Here is a 22,763-nt window from a genome sequence, read left to right as displayed (position 1 = left end):
TTCAGGAATTGTTGAAATTTAGTTCCCAAAATAAAGTTAGAGTCCTGCAAAAATTCAAGAAATGGTAAGACGTCATGTGGTGTTGATCTCTTTTAGTTGATTCCGTGTGCTTTGAAACCAATTGAAAAACTCCCATTATTTATGATGGGCTATAACCTTTATCAGGCTGTATTTGTTCAGGGCAGTATGCATGTAATTAGTGTTTGGCACACCCTTGCAAAATAGCAATGCCAGTTTCTCATACGAACTAAAAACGAGGCATGATGAATATTTACTGCATATTTACTGTAGCTATCTCCTGTGTTATGTGGTATTTTTTTCAATATTGCCTCAATCCTTAGTGCTGGAATACATTCACTGACCCAAGAGATTAATACTTGTGGCTCCCAGTATTTAAAAATGGGCTTCCCTGTCATTACAAACTCCTTCTCCTTACCTCTTGCCTCCCCTGCCTTTGGACTGATTCTTTCCCCTCACCCTAGAATCCCTCCCTTTGTCCTTCTCTTCCCCTCCTCTCAGAGCTACATTGCCACATCTTTTTTCCTCTCAACTTTTGGACCTGTGGTGATCCTTTACTTCTTTGGGCCAGCAGCACTTCCTGTCCTCTCTACCTTCTAGACACTACAGCATTGCTTCTCCTCCCTTGCCCAGACCACCATACTGCCTCTACCCCCACAGCTGGGCAGATAATATTTCATTTTCAAAGGGCATTCTTCATTCTGGTGGGGAGTTTTCTAGTGGATGGTAAATAATTTAAAAATACTTAAAAACTGGGATTAGACAGGAAGTTTGAGAGGAATTTTCATTGCAAATATCAGAAATGCCCAGAAAGAGTCAGCATGGTAGGGCACATCAATTCTTGGAAAAATGCACTGATGTACAGATGGTTCCATAAGCCCTCATTCATGTATCTGGAAAAAATACTTGGATTTTATGGGCCACCTATTCAAATCAGCTTGAAATCTTCACTGACCATTTTACATGCACAGTCACTAGTGCTTGGCAGAAAACACCACCACATATTTATTGTGAGAAATATTAAGAAGCTAATCTACTTTAAAAAATCAGGGTGCTTTTGGAATGATTCTGATCAAAATACTTTTTTCCAAGCATAGGAAATAAAAACTCTATGATAGCCATCTTCTCCTCAGCTGTAAAAGGCAGAGGTGAAAAAGCCTAAGCAATAGTCTGAATGCCAGTCTTAACTGAAACGAGTACTTCGCAAAAAAATGTGGGTGAAGTCATATGTGATGCACAACTTAATTTAGGGCTTAATTCTATAGAGTAGTGCATTGTACATGCTGTTTCTGGTGCCACTTATTCCCAATGAAATTACATTACTTCTGACCCTTGTATGACTGGGTCTTAGATTTCTGGATTTGAAGATTATGATATATTTCTAGTGCAGATGAATTCTTGAAGCAAAATCCAGAACCTAGGATGCATCGTGTCCAGTTCCCATGTCTTTCAGTCTTGGGAAATGCTAGATCACGCAATGCAATTGGAGAAGAAAGTTAGAGGAAGAGGTGCTTCCTAAAGTAACTGTTTTCATGTAGTGCTTGGCAGATAAAAAGCACCACTTTGAATTAGTTTGGAATTAAGTCATAGAGTGAGCTGATAGAGCTCCAAATGAGTTATACCTCTAGCTACTCAGCTGTCACAAACAGATGTAGCTGCTTACCCGGAAGAAAGGTGTTTGTGCAAAAAGCTACAAGGACAAGCATGGAGGCACAGGTTCTGGAAAGATTAAAAAGCAGCAAAGGAAAGCATATGAGATTGGTGCTATTTGCAGTTTTCCACATACTTTCTTGCTTATGGATAGAGAATGCATAAAGTTGGTAGGGTCCTAGTTTGAAGGCTGAACTGCCTCAGGTAAAGCTTGTAAAGATTTTGCTGAGAGGGAAGGAAGTCATTAGGACTTGGCTATATGTAAACTGATTTGGTCTGTATAGGCCACTTACTTCAGGAACCCTTCAGAAAGCATCTATACCTATGTATGTTTTGCAAGTGCCAAGAGATAAGATCATTTTGGCAGAAACTTTCATGAGTTCTCAGAGATAAAATCAGACAAAAAACTTCATTCATGCTCTGATGTATGCATCTTAACAGATGTGTCCAAACTCAAAGGAATCCCATGGGAACAGTGCAACCGAATCTCTTTGTCTCTATTGATAGTTAAAAGAGTTATTCTTAGACATTGGATGGTCCATCTGTGAAGGAATTTGTTCCAGATGAGGGAGAAGCAACATCTTTGCAAAGAGTTTCCATGGGACTGAGAGGCAGGTTGGACAATCATTGGAAAAACTGCTGAAGCAATTTTTATGATTTTAGAGAACACAGAATTCTTGTGGAGACCTGAGATTCTGGTAGGGAATGAAAGTTGAGAAGGGAAGTGGGGCACATATAATTTTTGAAAAATCCATGAAACAATCATTGGCAAGACATTGAGATGCGGGAGGACCTTCTAAAGTTACGTTTTAGCAAGGGACCAGGGAGTTTTTACGCAGTAAATAGAATGCACCTTATAAACACTGTTGGTGATGGACCACATCTGAACCCTTTGTCTATACGTGCTCAAGTGACATGGCTGACTTGGTCCAATTCCAGCTTTTTTTAGCTTTGATAGGATGGGAACTTTGAGGCAGTCTGTTTTCTTTCTCCTTCTAAGTTCTGATTTTTGTATCTTAATAGCCTTCCAGCATAATGGGGAAGGACAGAGAGGGAACCTCACAAGGTTCCTGAACTCCACAGAGCATTGAGAGTGGATGTGGAAACTGGGTTTTCATTTTCTTGAGCAGCTAGAGGAACACACCATTCCTTTCCCATGAATCAACAAGTCTGATTTGCCTGGGGCTAATCGAGAGGCTAGGTGGATCTGAAGGTGGTTTGGCCTCATCTTTATGTTTTAGGTTTTCCTGTGTTTCTCTTTGAGGTTCTGTGGCAGGAAGAGAACAGTTACATGCCCTTATGGTCTTCACACTGCCTCTGGAAATTTGTGGCTATGATTCCATAGGACCTGCTGTGGAGCTTTCAAATGATCTCCACTCTCAGAGGGGTGGAGGGGGACCCTGATTCTACCAGCTTGCTTGTTCTCAGAGGCAGGCAGTACGTCTATAGTAATTTCATCTGTATTTTTGCTAATCTATGTATGGCATGTGTTAGCTAATGCTGAATATTTTTATGTTGGTTTTGGTGACCTAAGAAATTATGTATGTTTAGATATCTATTTTAGATTATATAATAATAATGATACAGACCTTTTCTGTAGCAAGCTAAACTGAAAGCAAGGACATCGATAGTTCTCAAATACTGATGTCACGACATTTAATTATACTTTCATCTTGCAGAACATTTGAAATCTTGTTTAGTTAATGCTTCTCTTTTTAACAGTCATCAGTGGTTTCTGTATCCTGTAGGTTTATATTTCTTTTTGTTAGATTATCAAAGAAATATCATCCAGGAATGACTTGTGTTTTCATAGAAGCAGATACATGTTGCTTGAATTGTGTAGAGACAGAAGTAAGTACAAGTACAGGTGTGCAAAAACTATAAGCTGAGCTCACCCTGCCTCTGTTGAAAAAGCCGTCACAATGTACTAAAGAATTGATGGTGTAAAATGTTGTACTACTGATAGGAACTGGTCTCTACATTCCTCATCAGTACACTAAGTGAGTTTTGTCAGGTTGGTCTCTCGGGCTTTTCTTCTCAAGAGAAATGACTAATAGCATATGGTACTTCAGTTATGAAGGCAGTGAGTATGTTTTCAGAAGCAACTGTGTGACTTTGGAGCCTAAGTTTCACTGATGCATAAATCACATTTATAACACATAGATGCTTTTGAAAATTTGTCTAATTATCCTAAATATTGATTCTCTTATTTGATGACCCTGTGATACTGGCTTGATGCTATGTTGTCAATTCTTGTGGTATTCAGTGCTTTGCTTACTGCTCTCCTTTTCAAGAGCTCTCAGTGATAACATGCATAATTTCAGCTTTGGTTTAAAACAGCTGTGCAAGTTTCTAGCTTTCATGATTTCAGGGGAGAAATTGAAGATATGTCCCCTGTCCCCAGTGTATCTGTTCTCTCTAAGTACCAGGGAAAAGGATAAAAGGTCTTAACTGCTCTTTACAATTCCATAGCTTCCATTCTTAAGTTTTTGAGGTGACTGAGTTGATAATACTGTGATACTTCTGTTTGTAAGTCATGCTGCAGCCACTGAGACATACTGTAACTGTCCAGTAAGATATCTGCAGTCTGTTTCTGAGTTTACCTGTTCCTGTTTTCAGAGTCTGCCCGCCATAGATTTTATTACCATTCTTTAAGTTGTGAGTCTTCTAGTAAATCCTTCCTTTATATATTGGATGAGTGTTTCAACTGCTTCACTCCTGAAATGAGTGACTGATGAACGCTATACAACTATCTATCACTGTTCAATGTATTAAGATGTTCTAGTACTCTTTTGTTGTTTGGGATTTTTTTGTTTGTTTTTGTATGTGTTTTCTTTTTTAATAACAGCCTCCAGAACAGTGCTTCCCTTTTCTCCCCCCTGAGCTACCTTACCTTCTTCCATCATCCTCCATCCTGAAAATTAAAGCAATAATGTCAGTTCCACTGCAGAGTTTCTGTAACCTCTTTGATTCCTTTACTGCTTTCATAGATCAGTAGTCTAGCTAAGCCACTGAGTCTACTACTTGCCTACTTAATCTGTCAATCCACATAATCTACAGCACTTCTTAGGTACCGGTCATTGCCCTGTAAACTTTCTCTGTCTGATGTGTTTAAACAATGTTTTATTACAGTATTTGTCTTTATGTCTTTAGTGGTTTTTTTCTTAAGATTTCCTCTTCACCCTACCTAATCTTTGTTTTACATCTAGCCTGCTACAGTTTATGCTCAGTTCTATTAGTGTCACTTGGGCATGATTTCCATGTTTGGAAGGATACATTTTCAGCTTTAATGAACTCTCATACCTTGTTATTCAACCAGTGTAGCATTTTCTACTTCCTTATTTTTTTGTTGTCCTTGGATATGCATATGGACTCTAGTAGAGTATTATTAAGGCCACCTCCCTGCTGATCTTATGGATTTTAATTCCTTATCTTTTCCTTTCAGACTCACTCTGACTAACTTCCTCTTCTTTTTTTCCTTTTAATAGTTGTTCCTCCTGAAATTGCACATACCGAAATTGCCACTTTATATGATCTGCTTGAAGGATGTCAAATATAATCATGCCAATCATTGTTATTTCATGTCTTAATCACGCATGCTACTGCTGTCATCTCCTCTGTCCTAATCGGGTGAGAAGACTAAACCAAATGTACCATTTCCCTAATATGGTCTGCAGAGGGAAACTTCCTGTAGCAGAGTCAAACATAAAAGATTTTCCAGTGTTTAACAGGTGACTCGTGCTTGAGGGCAACTAAAGCAGCTACATCTACATCTCCTTTTGTCCTGCTGTGTGTTGTTAAAACCCTGCGTAACTCAGTGCTTACATCTTTCTTGGTTAATCCTTCCTGTGCTATAGGGAGACACCTTCCATGCTTGGAGAAATATTGACTGGTGCATTAGTTGCCTGGTTTGTTGCAACTACGCAACTCCAGAGTTACAGACGTAAATATAGACTTGGTCACCTTCTGTTCCTTTTCACCCCTGTGATCTGTGTAGCATTGGAGCTTTTTGCTCTTTTCATCTAAGCTTCCATAGTTGCTTTCTCCTCTTTTTTCTTGTTTATGTATGGTAGAGTAGCCATGTAATCTTTCTGCTGTGATCCCACTCAATAACTTTAGAACAAGGTAGGGCCAGAGCGGTATTCGAATGAGAGAAAACCAAAACAATTCTTGTATTGTTCTCAGCTGAACAAAGAGAGCTCTTTCATTCAAAACATTTTTGAAGTGAAGCCTTAACGGTACTGGGAGAGAACCTGAAACATAAAACCAAGGTACTGTTTAATACCACCTACTAATGTTTATAAAGTGTGCTAGCGGATGTTGTGGGGGCAAATCATTGTATTTCCACAAGAAATGTAGTGTTTGATCTACTCCATAGGTGAAAGTTGGTTGTAAGCCATCAGAGTGCCACTAAACTCCATCATTTGCATCAGGGTTTTTGCCTTGCAGCCTGGTCCATGGCAGACCACAGTGACGTGTTCTGGCTGGCACTGTGTATTTGGGTTCCCGAGGACACCAATTATTATTGTTTCTAGAGGGAATGCCATTGTGCCATCTTTTCATTTATGTTTTCTGTGACTTGTTTTCATTGTCCATGGAGTCATTTACAAGGCTAAAATAACATGAGATCTAGTCTTATGTATCTACCACTCAGGAACTGGAATACAAAGAGAACTGAGGATCTCTAGTTAATCTGTCGGCACAAATAGCTCCTTGAGGCATTAACTGCGGCTATGAATAAAGGATAAACAAATCCTAGAACCCCTACTCATCCCAGCTTTGTTGTGTTAAACACTGAAAGGATCTCTCCCCGGCTGGGATGCGCAATATATACTCTGTATCAATCTGTGACATGTGGTGAAATGCTTCTTCTTGAAAGCCCACAAGAGAGAAGTAGTATAAATTAAGAGTAATCTCACAACAGCTATTTTTGAGTTCTTAACCAGTGAAAATGTAAGTGTAGCAATATTGTGCATCTATTAAAAATCTTGAAAGGCTCTTTATAACTAGATGATAGGAGTGATAACGTGTAATTTATTGATGTTACACAGATAGAGAAAAAACCACAAAGTAGCAATTTTTGTGTGAAAAGGTGTAGGATAGAGGAAATAAAAACAGAGCAAGGGACTTCTCCCCACAGCTTCATGCCTGTGTGGGCAACCATGTCAACTTTAACAAAAATACCTTGTGCTTTGATCCTGTGCAGCGTTTCAAAACAGGGCCTATTCCCTGTATTCAAAAGTAAAACTCCCAGATGCTATCTCTAATGTTTTTGGCTGAGTAGAGGATAGAATGTGCCTGCAGGCAGACCTGAGAAATAACTCTCATGCACTGTATTAGTATCACCTGTTGGTGTCTGTATGCTTGTGTATACATGTCATTCCAGGGCCTTTTCCCTGGGGGGGGAAGCATTGGAACTGACAATGTACATTTAATGCTACAGATCCATCTGATGATATCAAGCCACCCATGAATGCTGTTTTCTTGTTTATTGCCTTCATATATTAGTTTAAAGCATTCTGCCATATGTTTCTCTTCCTATCAAAACTAAGTAGGTGATTCTGGAAATAAAGTCTGCTCCCAGGGATTGCAGAGGTCTCACTGAGGACAGAAATTTTCCCTGTGGCCTTCAGCGTCGTTGACGTGAGCGTGTGCTGTTTCCCACTGATATTTAAATCTGAATTATAAGCAGGCCTGAACACTCATCCCATAAACTCAAAATAAAGAAGCCACAGTCCAAAACAGTATGAATATCTGTCTCACGATATTGCTAAGTTTAAATACTCACAAAAGCACCCAATTGTACTAGTTAACAATTAGCCTTTCACTAATAGATAAAAAAGATAAATGGAAAAAATAACCAAATAAAATCTAGCATTTTCATGTGATAGCTTTCCTCTACTCGGGGCTGAGACACAGCCACTGGAAGAGATAAAAGAATCCTTTTCCCAGCCCTGAGGACTGGCATTTACAGTTTTTCATCCATTCCTTGTTTCTCCCATCAACCAGTAGTTCTGTGACCAGAACAAAATCTCCTACATTGAAAGGCCTTTCTCTGGAAACATGGAGGGTATAAGCAGTGCTCTTCCACAGGCAGCAGCTCTCCCACAAAAGTCAACCATTTCTGACTGCACCCTTTTCCTAAAAAACTGCTACAAACACTCCCTGTAGAGGATTCTAGCTTGAATAGAAACCTTCTAAACAGGTAATTATATTAAGAGGTTTTAATCTATATTTTCCTTTTAACCAAAGCCCACAGGCTTTCAGGCTTACTGAATTTAACCACACTCAAACTGATAAGCTTTTCCTCCTCATCTTTCTGCCTGGGGAGAAAACCTAACAATACAGGGCAAATGTGAAAGAGTTCGTGGAATAGCAATTGCCTCTTTTGGAGACATGTTTTAATATATTTGCACCTATTATCCTTCTAATTCATTCCTCCTCCAGACTCAGCTCCCACCTCCAACTCCAGACCCTTCTCATCCCTAAACAATGCTGCTGAGAGAGAATATAAGTTTCTACAGTCCACCGCAGCAAGATGACCAAAAGCAATCCCTGTGCACTTTTCTTATGGGTATTCAGTCTGAAATACACTAATAGGAGTTAAACAAAAGCCTTTAAGGCAGGTGAAGGTATTCTTAATGACTGCAGTAAGCTTTTAATCAGGACTATAGAACAGCAAAATAAATCACCTTGTTTGCCTACATTTTCAAAAAAAGCTTATTCTTTTTTTTTTTTTTTTTTTTCAAGAAGCATCTCCCTATTCTTGTATGAGTGGGGAGTGTTCACTCTGTAACTTCACTGGCATTGCTGGACCACCTCACCTCTTCCCTGTTCAGTAGCTCTTTTGCAGCAGGTCCGCTAGTACAGCATGCCTTCTGAGTAACAGCACCTGGCACTGTGAAGGAAAACTAGCAATAGACGCACCTAGATTTTTAAAAAGCCAAACTGCCTTAAACTTATAGCCAATTAAAACAGTTGGGCCATGCTGGGGCTTGGCAGGATCGTGCATGAGCTCTCTGGGAACAAGCGAGCACGGTTGAAACAGTTTTCATACAGAACATGAAAATGTTCCCTACTGAAGAAGGGATGAGCACAGCCTTGTTTCTCTTCCTAGGAAATGGTGCCATCATGTGGCCATGTTGTTTTCTCTGTTTCCAATTACAAGAGGGCAGTTGTATAAACAGTTTTCTCCCTTTACGTTTTAAAAAGGAGCATTAAAATGCTATTTGGTGATCCTATCTTTTGCTAACGTAAATAGCTTACAGCTGGCCGGGGCACAGGAATTAACACCCTGGTAATGATATGGTCACCCTGTTGAAATCCCCATTAACGCAGCTGTGACGACAGCTTCGGTGGTTCTTCTGTTAACATAGTACATGTTGCTTGGAGGTGCTGTAGATACCTGCAGGTGAAGCATCCCCCATCAATGTAGTCCGTGTCTATGATAGGGGCATCTGATGGCATGGCTGTAGCAGCAGAGGGTCTGCAGACAAGGGCTGAGAGAGGAACTGAGAGAAACAGAAAGTGTGTATATGTGTGCCGGTGTTTACAGTGGAGGTATATTGGACTGGACCCCAAATATGTGCCTGGAAATTAAAATGGCTTTTGAGTATACCCTCTTTACTCTGAAGTATCTTTGGAGTTCCTAAAATAGCAAGAATACAAACTGGACCAAAAGTGGGAAAAGTAAATACCCTGGCTAAAAATGGAGTTATTTCTTCAACTTAAAAATAGCCGAATGTGCTGTAACACTTCAGAGCCCTTGGTCACCAGACTGCTATGAATTGGAGCTAGTTTTCACCTGGTGTTTTACAATTGTAAGTAGGATGCTCACCATAAAGAGGTATAAAGGAATCAAGGCACTAGAGTAGTGTGTGAGGAAAGCTTCATTTTTGTAAGCCTGGAGAACAAAATTTGAAGAGACCTATGAAGTTAATTCTTGATCTTTCTATAGTGTTCTTTAGCCAAGGAATGCAAAACAACTTGTTAAGACTAATTAAGGTGGTCAGTCCTTCTGCAGAATTGGGGGTGTGATGCTGTCCTTGTTCTACATGTGAAGCAAACTGAGGTACAGACATTGCCGCCTGTGGGTTGTAGAGCAAACAGGGTTAGTGCTGATGGACTCTTCCCGCAGCCTTTCAGGCAAAGCATAGGAAGGTGATTCACTACGTATAGGCTGAAATAAGAGGCTTTTTTGCTTGACATTGGGGATTTATGCCCACTGGGTGTAGAAGGAAATTTATGTACAGAACACCTATACAGAACACAGGTAGATGCTAAAAAGGAAAGGGCAATTAACTGAATAAATCGTCCATAGGAAATTTGTTGAACATTCTCTAGTCTGCAGAAAAAGCCTGTCTTCTGAACAAAGTTTAAGCAAACTCTTTCTTATTAGCCATCTACTCGATATGTTTGCTCTTTGGAGAATAAGGTTGTGTTTGTGTGTGCATGCATTTCTGTCTTTCAAGTAAATGTAGTTATTAGACTATGAAATTTAGAGAAGTTTGACAGCTTTCAGAACACAGTGATTCTTTCTTCCATAGACTGTATTACTGACACATTCATAGATGTTGTGCTGGTAAAAATACAGTACTTCCTGTTAAATGTAGACTGCTACATATTTTGATTCTAACAACAATCTGGTAGGGTTAGGGCAATTCGTGTAGTGTCATCTGGTGTTTGTTTTGGATAGATATTATAGAAGGAGATACTGATTTTCAAGATGTTCAAGCAGATGATTGGGTGAAAACTCCAGCAAACCTTTAAAGCAACAGAAAGCAAGGGCTGCTCCTGGTCAGATCTCCTGCTGAGGATACAAATGTTCTTCTGTGTTCCTGGAACTCCATACAGGCTTTTCCTCTTGCAGGTCCCTGCTCAGAATCAGGCCAAATATGCAGGAGAATCAGTCTGAGCAGGATTGGCTAAATCGGCCTCTCTAGCATCACTGAGATATACAAGGTTTTCAGGATTTGAATTCAAGTCACTTCCTTGACTGGAAAAAATGTTGCTCCACTAAATTTGGTCCCAGAGAGTTAGAACCTGATGCAGGACTAATTTTGTGTATGGAAACACTAGATAAGAATTTTTGCTCTGTTAATCCAGTTTTATTTTAGAGTAACTAACTGGAGAACAACAGAAAATAAAACTTCATCACTAGGGATAAATCAGGTCACTGGAGCTGAAGAAAGCACCCATGGTTATGGTGCTAAGTTTGGAACAGGAGACACTAGTGTATGGAAATGAGAAAACTCCTGTGGAAATTGTGGGGCTATATTAGCTTTCAAATGTTGTGATGGAAATGCTGTATTTCCACTGAAATGTCATGTTTATGAAAGAGTTGAGATTTTCATTCTGAATTAAGGATTCTTTATTGAGACATGCCATTCTTAAGGAAAATTTGTAGAGTTTTGTTTTGATAACAGGGCTTTGTTTGCTTGGTTTTATTTGTTCTGTAAGGTCTTTAAAAAGTATCATATATGAAGTGTTTCAGGCAACTGTTTCATTCACTTCACTCAGCTAGAGTACTTTATTCACTGTAGGGCACTGCATTTTAAGTGAAAGAAGGACAAACTGGATAGAAGATGGAAGACGATGAGGAGAATACGTATAACCAGTGAGGGTGAGAGACCTGAGTTTGTGTTTTCTAGAAAAGATAGGTCTAAGTAAGAAAAGTGAGGCACCTTCCAATATATGAGAGAGTGCTATAAAGAGGAAAGTGGTCAATAGTTCTCTGTGTCTGCTCGAGGAAAGCATAAATAATTGGTTTCAAAGTAAAATACTAGGAAAACTTTCTTGCTATAAAGATAGTAGACAGTCTGTCTGGGGAGGGAGTGGAAATCCCCCCCATTGTTGTTTTTTTGCAAACAGGTTAGACAAACTTGTGAAGAGATAATGTGGGTAAATTGTTCCCTCCACGAGGAAAAGGAGTAGGCTAGATTACGGTCTGAAGAACCTAATGCATTCTTTTGATACAGCCAGGAGGCTGTGGTCATCCAATACTTGGTGTAGAGACCAAGGATTAGGGATTTCCAAAACTAACCATGGTAGACGAAGAGAGTAAGGAGTAGATGATAATGCTTGTCTCCAACAGCAGCAGGTTACTTAGGTTTGTGGCACTCCCAGGAACTAGTGGCTGGATTACAGATACGCAGAGAAACAGCTCCAGAAGCAGGAAAAAAGCCTACCAATCCCAATTTCCACATCTTTGTCTTAGCCCAGGGTGTTCTCCCACCTAGGAGGGCACTTGTCATTTTGATGGTAAGAATATAAAGATACCGTATTCTACACAAGATATAACACCTCCAGCATTTCTACTGTCTCTCAAAGTGTGTATTCTTCTCAATGTGAGGCCTGAGAGGCTTGTCAGGAAGACAAACTAGTAATAATATCAAGCTAGTTCTAGTTAATCTTGCCTAAGTATCAGGGAGATGGGTTGCCAAACAGTTTTCTAATGCTACTGCAGAAAATTGAAGCAAAAACTCAACCTATATCTGTCTCAGCAAGCCTAGCAATTCTGAAGGATATAAGACGATTATTCTCATTGCCCTTAAACTATGAAAGCAAGACAGAGCCTTTGGGGTTCACTCTGCTAGTTATTCCTGTGAAAGACCACACAGTAAGTTTCAAAAAAGAGCTTGGATTCCAGCGTCCTAGGCAGTTTTGCTTCAGGTGAAGGCTATGCACTGAGCTGCTGCTGAGTTACAGTAGCTGTGGTGGTTTCATCATCACTTGTGTTTCTAGAAATGGTAGTCATTACTGTGCAATGAGCTTTGAGATACTGTGATTTTAAAGGACACTAGAGAAAATCAAATTCTGTGATATCGTTCAGTTATGAGCATTAAAGCTGTAAGCATTGGCTTTGCAGAAAGGGACATCTAGTGGCTGTACAAAAAGACCCTTACTAAATACATTTTTAAATGTACAACTTAGCCATTTGTGTGTGGCCTGCAGCCTTCAGTATTCCATACATCTTTGTAGCTCTACTACATCATGTGTTTGTCGGGATCATTTTTTATGGTTTTGGCAAACAAAAAAATCACCTTTGCAAGCCATACCTTTCTAGCTTTATGTAGGTCTGTGTATGGTAGCTTTGGCGAATAGAAAACTGCCTTCAAGCCATGCTTGAGGTACCTCGCTGCTGCACTTCCACGTTTTCTATAGCATCTTCCAGGAGTCCACTGCCTGCTGTTTCCTTCTGCCATTGCCTTCCCCTTTGGTACTGTACTTGGAGAGGTTGTCATTGTTTTTGTCATGGTAAAACCTACTTTCTTTTGAATGCCCATAGCATAAAAGTCAGCAGGAGGGGTGGATGAGATTCAGGGAAACGCTAATCTAAGCACTCAGTCATGTATTACACAACAAAAGTTTTTTCCTTTCCCATCCATGTTGGGCTCCTTCTTACTAGTTGAGGATGAATTCCATGCATGTTTCTGTGAATAGCCTGACAGTTTAATCGGTACATTTGCATATGGGCAAACGGAGCTTTTTTCAAAGTTGCACAGTAATATGTTTCACCTTTATGCCATGCCAGCTTCAAATTGCATCCCAGGAGGATTGCAAATGTGCATAATCTGTGCAGTTGTCTGGGCTTTTTTTCTTTTCTTTTTTTCTGCTTTTTTCTTCATCTTTTTTTTTTTTTTAACTGGCAAACGCCTATTCATTGCCCATCTGGGTAAGAATGGCCTTTGCATTTTCACACCCATTCTTTCCTATATGGTTTGTGAATACCCTTCCAATCAGAACTTGCTTCACAGAAAGGGGACAAAACCATTTTACAGGAGTTTCTCAGAATAAGTCCATTGGGATCTCTACATCATGTTTACTGGACAAAAAAAGGGAGGGGGGGGCACTTAACAAAGGCCACTTGAATTTCACAGAAAGGTTCCCACTGTCTCGAGTTTAAAAGAGTGGCAGGCCTGAGAAGAGCCTGAGACAGCAGTCTTTTTCCTGAGCCAGACATTCTGTGCAGTGACGAGTAGGTGAGTGTGCGCGTGTGTAGCTGCATCTTGTGAAGAGCTGACACACTTTCTGGCTTGTCCAAGGCTCTAGTAGTCTTTGTCAGAATGTGGCATTTACTTTAGAATCAAACCGGCATTGGTGAGTCCACTTTTTATGGGGAGCATTGCCTTTGGACTTTCAGCTTAGAACAGCATACAGTAAGGGACAACCACAAAACGTGGATCTGGACACAGTTTCCTGCAGAGGGAGAGGAGCTGCACGGGACAGCAGGTTTTGCTACAGACCAATCTCTGGAATTTGTTAAAGCTGCTCTTTTATACTGCTGTGGTTTGTGTAGTAACATCTCTGACACTATTGCAAACTCTTTGGTTGCCTGTACTTTGGATAGGTGTGGTTTTCAGTGTTGAATGTCAAGGAGGGTGGCCTAGGAGAAACATCCCCAAAATCTGTATTAGCTTTTTTTACCATTTGTTGTGTGTCTCTTCCACCCACCCCTCTTGTTTTATCCGTAAGGAGTGAATTTCAGTTCTTTCTAAGTTGAAGAAGTGGTAGATGTTCCAATTTCATTTGAAGAAGTAAAGAAACGAGGAGAGGATTTTTTTTAAGGGAAAACTCTGTTATACCAATAGCAACCAAATCGTACTCCATGCCTTTTATGAAGTGACTCAATTGACTTTCAGACCAGTTCCTACACCTCAGGGTGCATCCTAGATCAGTTCCTGTAGGAGAGCTATTCACATCACTTATAAATGCATACAAACCTCTTTTCTTTAGCCTTGATTAACCCCAGCTGGCTGTTTTCATCAAGTTGGGTAATGACCAAATACATTGTGGCTACACAACTCTTGCTTCACACAGCCAGAACCTGAGAAAGACTGCTGAAACTTACAGATGAACCTTGCCCTTCCTCCTTTCTGTACATGATTTGTGGATAAGTGGCAGAATTCACTTTCCCAAGAAGTCATCCAGTCTTGTGGTGCATATCACACCTTTCTGGAAAGGAGTTGTTCTGAGGATGCATTTTTCAGAGTTCCACTCACAAAATTCATTTTATCTGCCAAGGTGCGTAGGAACAAACTAGATTTATTTGCACCTGCTCAAGTCAAGAGACCTGTCCATAGCATCTCTGGCATGTGTGGAATATTCCACCCTGTGCATGTGCAAGGCAGGATTTTTGATTTACTGAATGAGACTGCTGCATATTTCTTCTTATTACCAAATACCTCATTTGACAAAGCAGAACATAAACTGTAGGTCATTCCCTTTTCCAGAAGCACATCTTCAAGACATGTATGCCTGAAAAGGGAGCCCTAGGGTCAAACCAAGTAGTGATCAATACTTACTGATGGAAAAATTTCTAGCATACTGATAGGCAGCCACTCAAAGGGTGATGCAGATAAATGGGTAGCTATGCAATCACTTGCCAAGGCCTACAGCAGGTCTCGAAAAGAGGTGTTGTCTATTTATCATTAATTTTCCACACTTCTGTTTCCCCACCAGTACAAAGCTTTTATCAAGTTCTCTTCCATTCAGATCAAGGATTCTGACTTTTTATGTAAATACATTCTGAATCCTCATGTGATCTGACATGTTGGGAAGGGAGGCATCTGGAACTGCCCTGGAGACCTCTGAAGAATGACTCTATCTGGAAGGAGGAGGGAATACTTAGCTTCTGTACATTATTTTGTGTAATAATAGTTGCAGTGTCCTTGAAGGAAAGTCTCCCAGTTTCTAAGATGTTTTTCCAGTCCTATGATCAGTCTCATCAGAGGAGGAAACTCAGGTTTCCCAGCAGAGCTTATGAACAAGACAGATGTAATTCACAACCTCCATGATACTGTTAGTGGTTTCCTCCCTGTTTCTCCTATGTGAGCATCCCCCCAGTGCTCTAATCTCACATGGAAATTAGTACCCTTCTGATACTGGCTGGTTTACATCTGTTAACATCAGACTTCTTCAGACAGCTTGGCCCCATCAGGATTTCCAGTTCTGACCTTTGTGCTTCCCTTTTATCATTCAGCTACTTCAGAGAATTAAAATAACCACCTGTATCCAAGGTGGTTTCTCTTTGAACCACCAGAACAGAGGGTGCTTGAGATGTCAGAAGTGGATAAATGAGAAGGAAAAAGCAGAGCAGGGAGGATGCCACAGTTTCCTGCAAATTGCAGTGAGTAGTGTTCTACTGCCTGTGTGTGAGATGTAAAGCACCCTTTAGGCTGGAGCAGAGGGACATTGTTGGGCTAAAAGGCATGTATACAAAACGGCTTTCAATGCCATTCATTTGCTTTGTATATTTCTGATAAAACAGACAGTAACAATAAGCTAGTTTAATTTACTCATGCTTCTCTACCAAATTTCACTTGGATTCTCACACATTAACAAGTAATTGTGGCAAGAGGGGTTGTAGCTTTGGTAGGAATATTCAAGACAAAATGCTTGTAATACTAGTGGTGATTTTGCATTACTTTTCTCTGCGTACTTTTCTGGGAACCAAGGTGATGCATGTACTACAAATGCTAAGAGAAATAAATTATTAATAATGTTTTATTTGTTTACCACTCAAAGGGCAGTTGGTTCTTCATAGTTAAAAGGTGAAACTATAGTTTCTGCCCATCAAAATCCAAATAGACGAAAAATGAGTAAAGAACAGGAAAGGAAACGAAAAAGCATTAAAACCAAAGCAAGCAAGATGGAGGTAGGGAAAAGTGGGTCAAGAGATTAAGAAGTTACTTTTTAGTCACTTGTAAAAGTTAATTTTGAAGGATATGTTGGCTCTGTACCCAGATTGGCTATATGCTTTTCTAAACTGTTCTCTATTTAGACTATTCAGCCAAACTAAGACAAAGTCTTCCTTAGAGTAAATGTCTGTAATTTTCCAGTTTCTGTCGAGTAAATAACAGCAGGAGAACATTTGTTTTTATATGATGGCATTCTGGTGCCAGTCAGAACTTGGGATATGCTAAAAATGAAGGGGACAGCTCATGTTAACTTTTTGCTTTGGGTTCTTACAGAGGACTGTTTGTCACTATTGGGTAGCAAATGTTCTAAACCACAACCCCAGACAAAACTGTGCATGGGATTTTAGGAACACTTACAGCCTAAATCTTGAACCAGATTTGGATTTTACAAAGTGACTGCCAGTTTTTTTGATACAAGTAACTGTACTGTAAAACACAGAATCCAAATTCCTTAAAATACCAATCTAGATAGAAATCACATTTTCATATAGACTCTTTGCATTAACAACTTGGTGTAAAGGCTCATTAAAGTAAGAATCTGATCTTTTCTGGCATAGGTCCACATCCGAACAGCCTAAAATCCAGCTTTAATCCATGCGCTCAGTGTTTACAATTGGCTGGCTCTAGGCTTTTTAAAGCCGGATAAACTGATAGGAAGTCCAAGGCCCAGGAATGTGGTTGGAATTTAGGCCCAACTACACCTGTCTTTGTCTGCTTTTGTCCAAAAATTCAGGACTTGAGCTTCTGCTAATGAGTAGCGAAGTTTACTTCGAGCCTTACAGAGATTATGTCTTCTTATCGGTGCCTTTGTATGTGATTTTTACAGTATAATCTGTTTTGTTTACCCAGTGGGCAATCACCTTCACCAGTGCCCTGACTGTGGCTCTGCAGAGGACAAGACTCAATCTGGTTTTTTTTTTGTTTTTTTTTTTTGTCACCTGCTTTTCTACAGGTAACATCAGTTGCAAGGGGATGACAGAGCGCATTCATAGCATCAACCTTCACAACTTCAGCAATTCTGTGCTCGAGACCCTCAACGAGCAGCGCAACCGTGGCCACTTCTGTGACGTGACGGTCCGCATCCACGGGAGCATGCTACGCGCCCACCGTTGTGTGCTGGCGGCTGGCAGCCCCTTCTTCCAGGACAAGCTGCTGCTGGGCTACAGCGACATCGAGATCCCCTCAGTGGTGTCAGTCCAGTCTGTGCAAAAGCTCATTGACTTCATGTACAGCGGGGTGCTGCGGGTCTCACAGTCGGAGGCCCTCCAAATACTCACAGCTGCCAGCATCCTGCAGATCAAGACTGTGATTGATGAGTGCACAAGGATTGTCTCACAAAATGTGGGAGAGGTCTACCCGGTGATTCAGGACTCAGGCCAGGAGACACCCAGGGGAACACCCGAATCAGGCACCTCGGGGCAGAGCACTGACACAGAGTCTGGCTACCTGCAGAGCCATTCGCAGCACAGCGTGGACAGGATCTATTCAGCCCTCTATGCCTGTTCCATGCAAAATGGCAGTGGGGAGCGCTCCTTTTACAGTGGAGCTGTGGTCAGCCACCATGAAACAGCCCTGGGGCTCCCCAGGGACCACCACATGGAAGACCCCAGCTGGATTACCCGGATCCATGAACGGTCACAACAGATGGAGCGGTACCTCTCCACCACTCCAGAGACCACACACTGCCGCAAGCAACCACGCCCTGTCCGAATTCAAACCCTGATGGGCAACATCCATATTAAGCAGGAGATGGAGGATGACTATGACTACTATGGCCAACAGAGGGTGCAGATCCTTGAGCGCAATGAGTCTGAGGAATGCACTGAGGACACTGACCAAGCAGAAGGCACTGAGAGTGAGCCCAAAGGGGAGAGTTTTGACTCGGGAGTCAGTTCCTCCATTGGCACTGAGCCCGATTCCATGGAGCAGCAGTTTATGGCTGGTCTGGGCCGGGATGGGCAGCAAGAACCTTCTCAAGCAGATCAAAATGACATCCCTGCTGATGGCACTCAGCCGCAGCAGCAGCAGCAGCAGCAGCAGCAGCAGCAGCAGCATGTAGATGCCAACTCTTTCTCGCCAGAGAGAAGCAATGACGTTGAAATGGACAGCAAAGTGCTCACAGTCAATAACAGCACCGAAAAGGGGGCTTTGCAGCCTTCTGTCAACACAACTGTTGCCCAACCATTGCCAACCACACAGATCTACTTACGCCAGACAGAAACCCTCACCAGCAATCTGAGGATGCCACTGACTCTGACCAGCAACACTCAGGTCATTGGCACAGCTGGCAACACCTACCTGCCTGCCCTTTTCACCACACAGTCTGCTGGCAGTGGCCCTAAGCCTTTTCTCTTCAGCCTGCCCCAGCCTTTAGCTGGCCAACAGACACAGTTTGTGACAGTGTCCCAGCCTGGCCTGTCAACCTTTACTGCCCAGCTGCCAGCCCCACAGCCCTTGGCCCCATCTGCGGGCCACAGCACAGCAGGTGGGCAAGGTGAAAAAAAGCCTTACGAGTGCACTCTCTGTAACAAGACTTTCACCGCCAAACAGAACTACGTCAAGCACATGTTTGTACACACAGGTAAGAGTACGTTCCTTTGGCTTATACAGGAAGACAGAGAAAGTCCTTGACAAACATGGACTTAGATTCTGTTTCCCATCCTGCCAGCACAAACAGGAGGGAGAGGTTATCCAGGGAGCTTGTGTCGCTGAACACTTTCTGAGCTTACTGCATTGAAGTTGACCCCTTGCAGAAACGGTCCCTTACAGGGGCCTAACTGTGCATGGTGCAGAAACAGGTTCATTTTACTTGGAGTAAAACGTGTCCTGCACCCGTCCAAGGAAATGGTAAGCATTTGTTGTCCCCTGCAAGCTGACCAGGCAACATTAAGTAGAAGTGGCATGAGGAAACTGTAATAAGTCATTAAAGAAAAACTATCTACTAAGAAAGGGCATCGCCCTGTAAGTTTCACAGCTATGGGAGTTTAAGCTCAAGTGATGATGATTGGCCTGAGTTTAGGGAAAGTTCATTCCTGGTGGAGTTGCAGCAGTAGGTCCAGGCCTGGGTGTTACACACACTGCCACATATTTTCTAAATCCCACGTATTCCTATAAGAAAGTAAATTTGGAGTTTTTTCAGGAAGTTTTTTGTACTTCACTGAAGCTGATTGCTGTAATCCCCTGTCTCTTGGCAAGTGAGATGTTTCACTAGTTGTGAGTACAGAAACATAGGGCTCAATGAGAAAAATTTAAAATAATATACGTAGAACACAACATCAGCACCCTTTTTGTTTAAAAATACAACTGCTTTAGTATATGGTCTTTTGAGATGATACAGGTAATCATATTTATTACTGAGCCGAAACTGCCTTTTCTAGGTTTGTCAAGTTACAAATCTTCAAAGCAAGGAGATATATGTGTCTTACATGGAGAAGCTATCCTGGGTTCGGGACTAAATTTTGCTTGCTTTAGCCCTTGGCTCATTCTGATGTTGGAGAGAAATTCTAGTTTAGAGAAAGAGTAAATATTTCTCTCACCAAGCAGTGGTTTTGCTAACATCAGATCTTAAAATAAATGCTGGGTTCATGATACATGGAGTAGAACCTGGAGAAATTGCCCGAGCTATGGGAGGAATGCAAGTCGTGCCTCCCCATTGTATCCAATAGATTTCACTTCCATGTGCGTATGTAAATTTTTAACTTCTATTTACCTATAGTTATCACTTAAATGAAAAATTCCTCTAGACTTCTAAGGCAGACATGTACATATACAAAAAGGCCAACTTCTCAGGACTGGTACAAAATGTATGATTGCAAGGATCAAGAATCCCGAATCCCAAGGTTACCCTTTGTGTCTGTTTATGTTCTCCCTCTTTCTGTCGTAGATGAGTAGCTAGAATACTATGTAGATAGCGTTGTGTTATTCAGAAAAATATCCCCTTCAGAACACAGTCAAATATATCTGCCTGCATTCTTGTACTAAAAGCTAGAAAGGCTTTTTCACAAGTAACTTCACTGAGATTAGGTGCTTTAATTCCCCCACCCCCAACTGTGCCCCGTTTGGTATTTGGAGACAGATAAAGAATAATATTGGAAGACCTGACCTAAAATATTCCTAGCTACTCAATAAAGGCAACCAAGGAAATTGATAGGTATCTCCAATCATGAATTAATATTTTATTTGTGTGGGTCTGAGAATGCCCAAAATAATGAACTATGGTGGCAAGGAGAGATTTGCATAGATAAATGATTTCAAAGTTCATTTAGGAGCAAACTGGCTCCTGGAGTGTCTGGGAGAATAATTGCACTTTAACCAACAGAGGGCAGGGCTTCAGAAAACCCTTCTGAAAATAACCTTTATATGTACAGCCTCAGAGAAAGCAAGTCTGCTACCTTGTCTAGTACTGGACAGGATCATTATGAAAACCGAGAGGAGACAGCTGTTCCCACTGTCATGGTGACTTTCCTCACCCCTGTTAAAAGAAGGCAGGCAAAGTGGCTCTGGAAAAGATCCACGGAAAAAGGGAAAGATTTGGAAGATGCAAATGTTTGAATTAGTCTTGCTGTTCGGAGGGCTCACAAGAGGAGCCATGGAGGAGTCTAATCATAAACCAGAATTCAACAGCCTAGAGGCCTCCCAATCTCTGTAAGCTTTTATGCTTCCGAAAACTACGCCCTGATGTAGCTTTCCATGGAATGGAAACCTACCACCCTTTCTTCTTTCACATGGACACAAACATATTAGAGATGGATATTTTTCCATGTTCCCTGCAGACTGGCTTTAATGTATCCCACAATGTTGTTCTCCAAGACATGCAATGCTGTGGAAATACAGTGCTAGAATGCATGCAGTGTCTGTGCACCTTATACGCCATAATTTCCTTCTCCTACATACCACGCTGTGATTAATATTCAATAACTGTCCCACATTGCTGCCTAAAACCAGCCAAATATAAAATAAAGAACCAAAAGGAGGAACATGCACATTTAATTCACTGAGCAAAGTTTTCTCTGACTTAAAGATGAAGAATCGTGGGAATAAAGAATCTACAGTGCTCACTTAGGAAGCACGTACATTTGCATACAAAAAAGAAAACGTAAAAAGTTTTGAGATTCTTAGGAGAGAAGAAATCCCATGAAGGTTTTGAAGCTAAGATTAGAAGGCCAGAACCCAGTGTATCTTAGAAACATGTGCAGGCAAAAATTAGGGTGTTTTTATAGCATAGTCTTAACAGGGTCTAGAGCAGAGGAGACAGACTTATTACAAACTCTGGGACATATATTGCCTAAGGCAAAAATGAGCATTGTAAATATAATCAGTTTCTTGTAAGTTAATCAGACATTATTATAACTGACACACTATCATTTTCCACATAACACGTGTCAAGCATATTGGCCTGTCTACACTCAACACACTACTATGTTCGGCAAAGCCAGCAGGAAAGTAAGGACTTAATGTGTTTTGACCAAGTGTCTTTCACGAAGTAGGGGCAAGCTCATCATTGGTGCAAGGAAGAGCAGCATGTGGATTTCATTCACAGATGTCACCATCATATGTGCAAACTGTGAAATAAAAAGAAACAGAGACTCAGGGGAGATAAAAAAGTAGGTCCTTCCTATCCAATCCATATTAATTATCTCCTCATAAAATTGAATGTAAGTAGGTATTGTAATCTCACTATACAAAGGGTAAATGATATATTACCACAGGCGTGTGATGGTCCCTGAAGATTGACTCTTCAGGATTTAAAACACTGCCAGACAGATTGTAAAAAGGAGGAAGCAGGATGTCTGTGGAAAAAAAAAAAAAAAGGATCTCTGCTAGAGAGGAAATTGTGGAATGACCAAAGGAAAATCATTTTTCAGTCAGTGAAACAGAGAATCATTTTGATTGTTACAGAGCTATGGTACCATCTCTCTCCCCCGGACAGCTTTGGGTATGATGAATTACCACACCTGAAACATACCACAAGTGATTTGGAAAACAAATTAAATAGCAGCTTTTGATGGGGCATTCAGGCTGTTGGGTATTGTCTACATTATCAATACAGCAACATATCATGAAAATGTTGCCTGATACCATGAAACATGAGGCCGTGGCATTGTCTCCCAGAAGAACTCTCGGCATGAGGAGGAATTAAGAGTAGTCTGGACAAACCAATCGCATGTGGTCAGCTAAATATTTTTTTCAGTCCTTGTAGTCACTGGTTTGTCTGGATACGATTAGAGTTCACTTACATGAGTTGCCAGAATCAGTTTTATAACAGCCCTGGGCACAATGTGGTAGACAACATAAGTATTTTATATCATCTCTGGTTTACCTGATAAGGTGTTTTGTTTAATTGGCAGTCAAATCATTTACATTTCATGTCTGTTACACTGGAAGTTTATCTGTTAG

General features: G+C 41.0%; 1 protein-coding gene across 6 annotated transcripts in view; it reads left to right on the top strand.

Annotated features, from left to right (window-relative positions):
• Positions 1–22,763, top strand: part of ZBTB20 (zinc finger and BTB domain containing 20) — a 512,445-nt gene that overhangs the window by 463,014 nt on the left and 26,668 nt on the right. For all 6 annotated transcript variants that reach the window (XM_052794817.1, XM_052794816.1, XM_052794813.1 and 3 more), the window contains one exon: positions 17,320–18,948. In XM_052794817.1, coding sequence (XP_052650777.1) covers positions 17,340–18,948 — 1,609 coding nt within the window. In that variant the 5' untranslated portion in view covers positions 17,320–17,339. The remainder of the gene's footprint in view (positions 1–17,319; positions 18,949–22,763) is intronic.

This window comes from Harpia harpyja, chromosome 8 (genome assembly GCF_026419915.1).
Source record: "Harpia harpyja isolate bHarHar1 chromosome 8, bHarHar1 primary haplotype, whole genome shotgun sequence".
Lineage (NCBI taxonomy): Eukaryota > Metazoa > Chordata > Aves > Accipitriformes > Accipitridae > Harpia > Harpia harpyja.
Note: the sequence above shows the minus strand (reverse complement) of the source record. Positions and strands in the feature narration are given on the sequence as shown.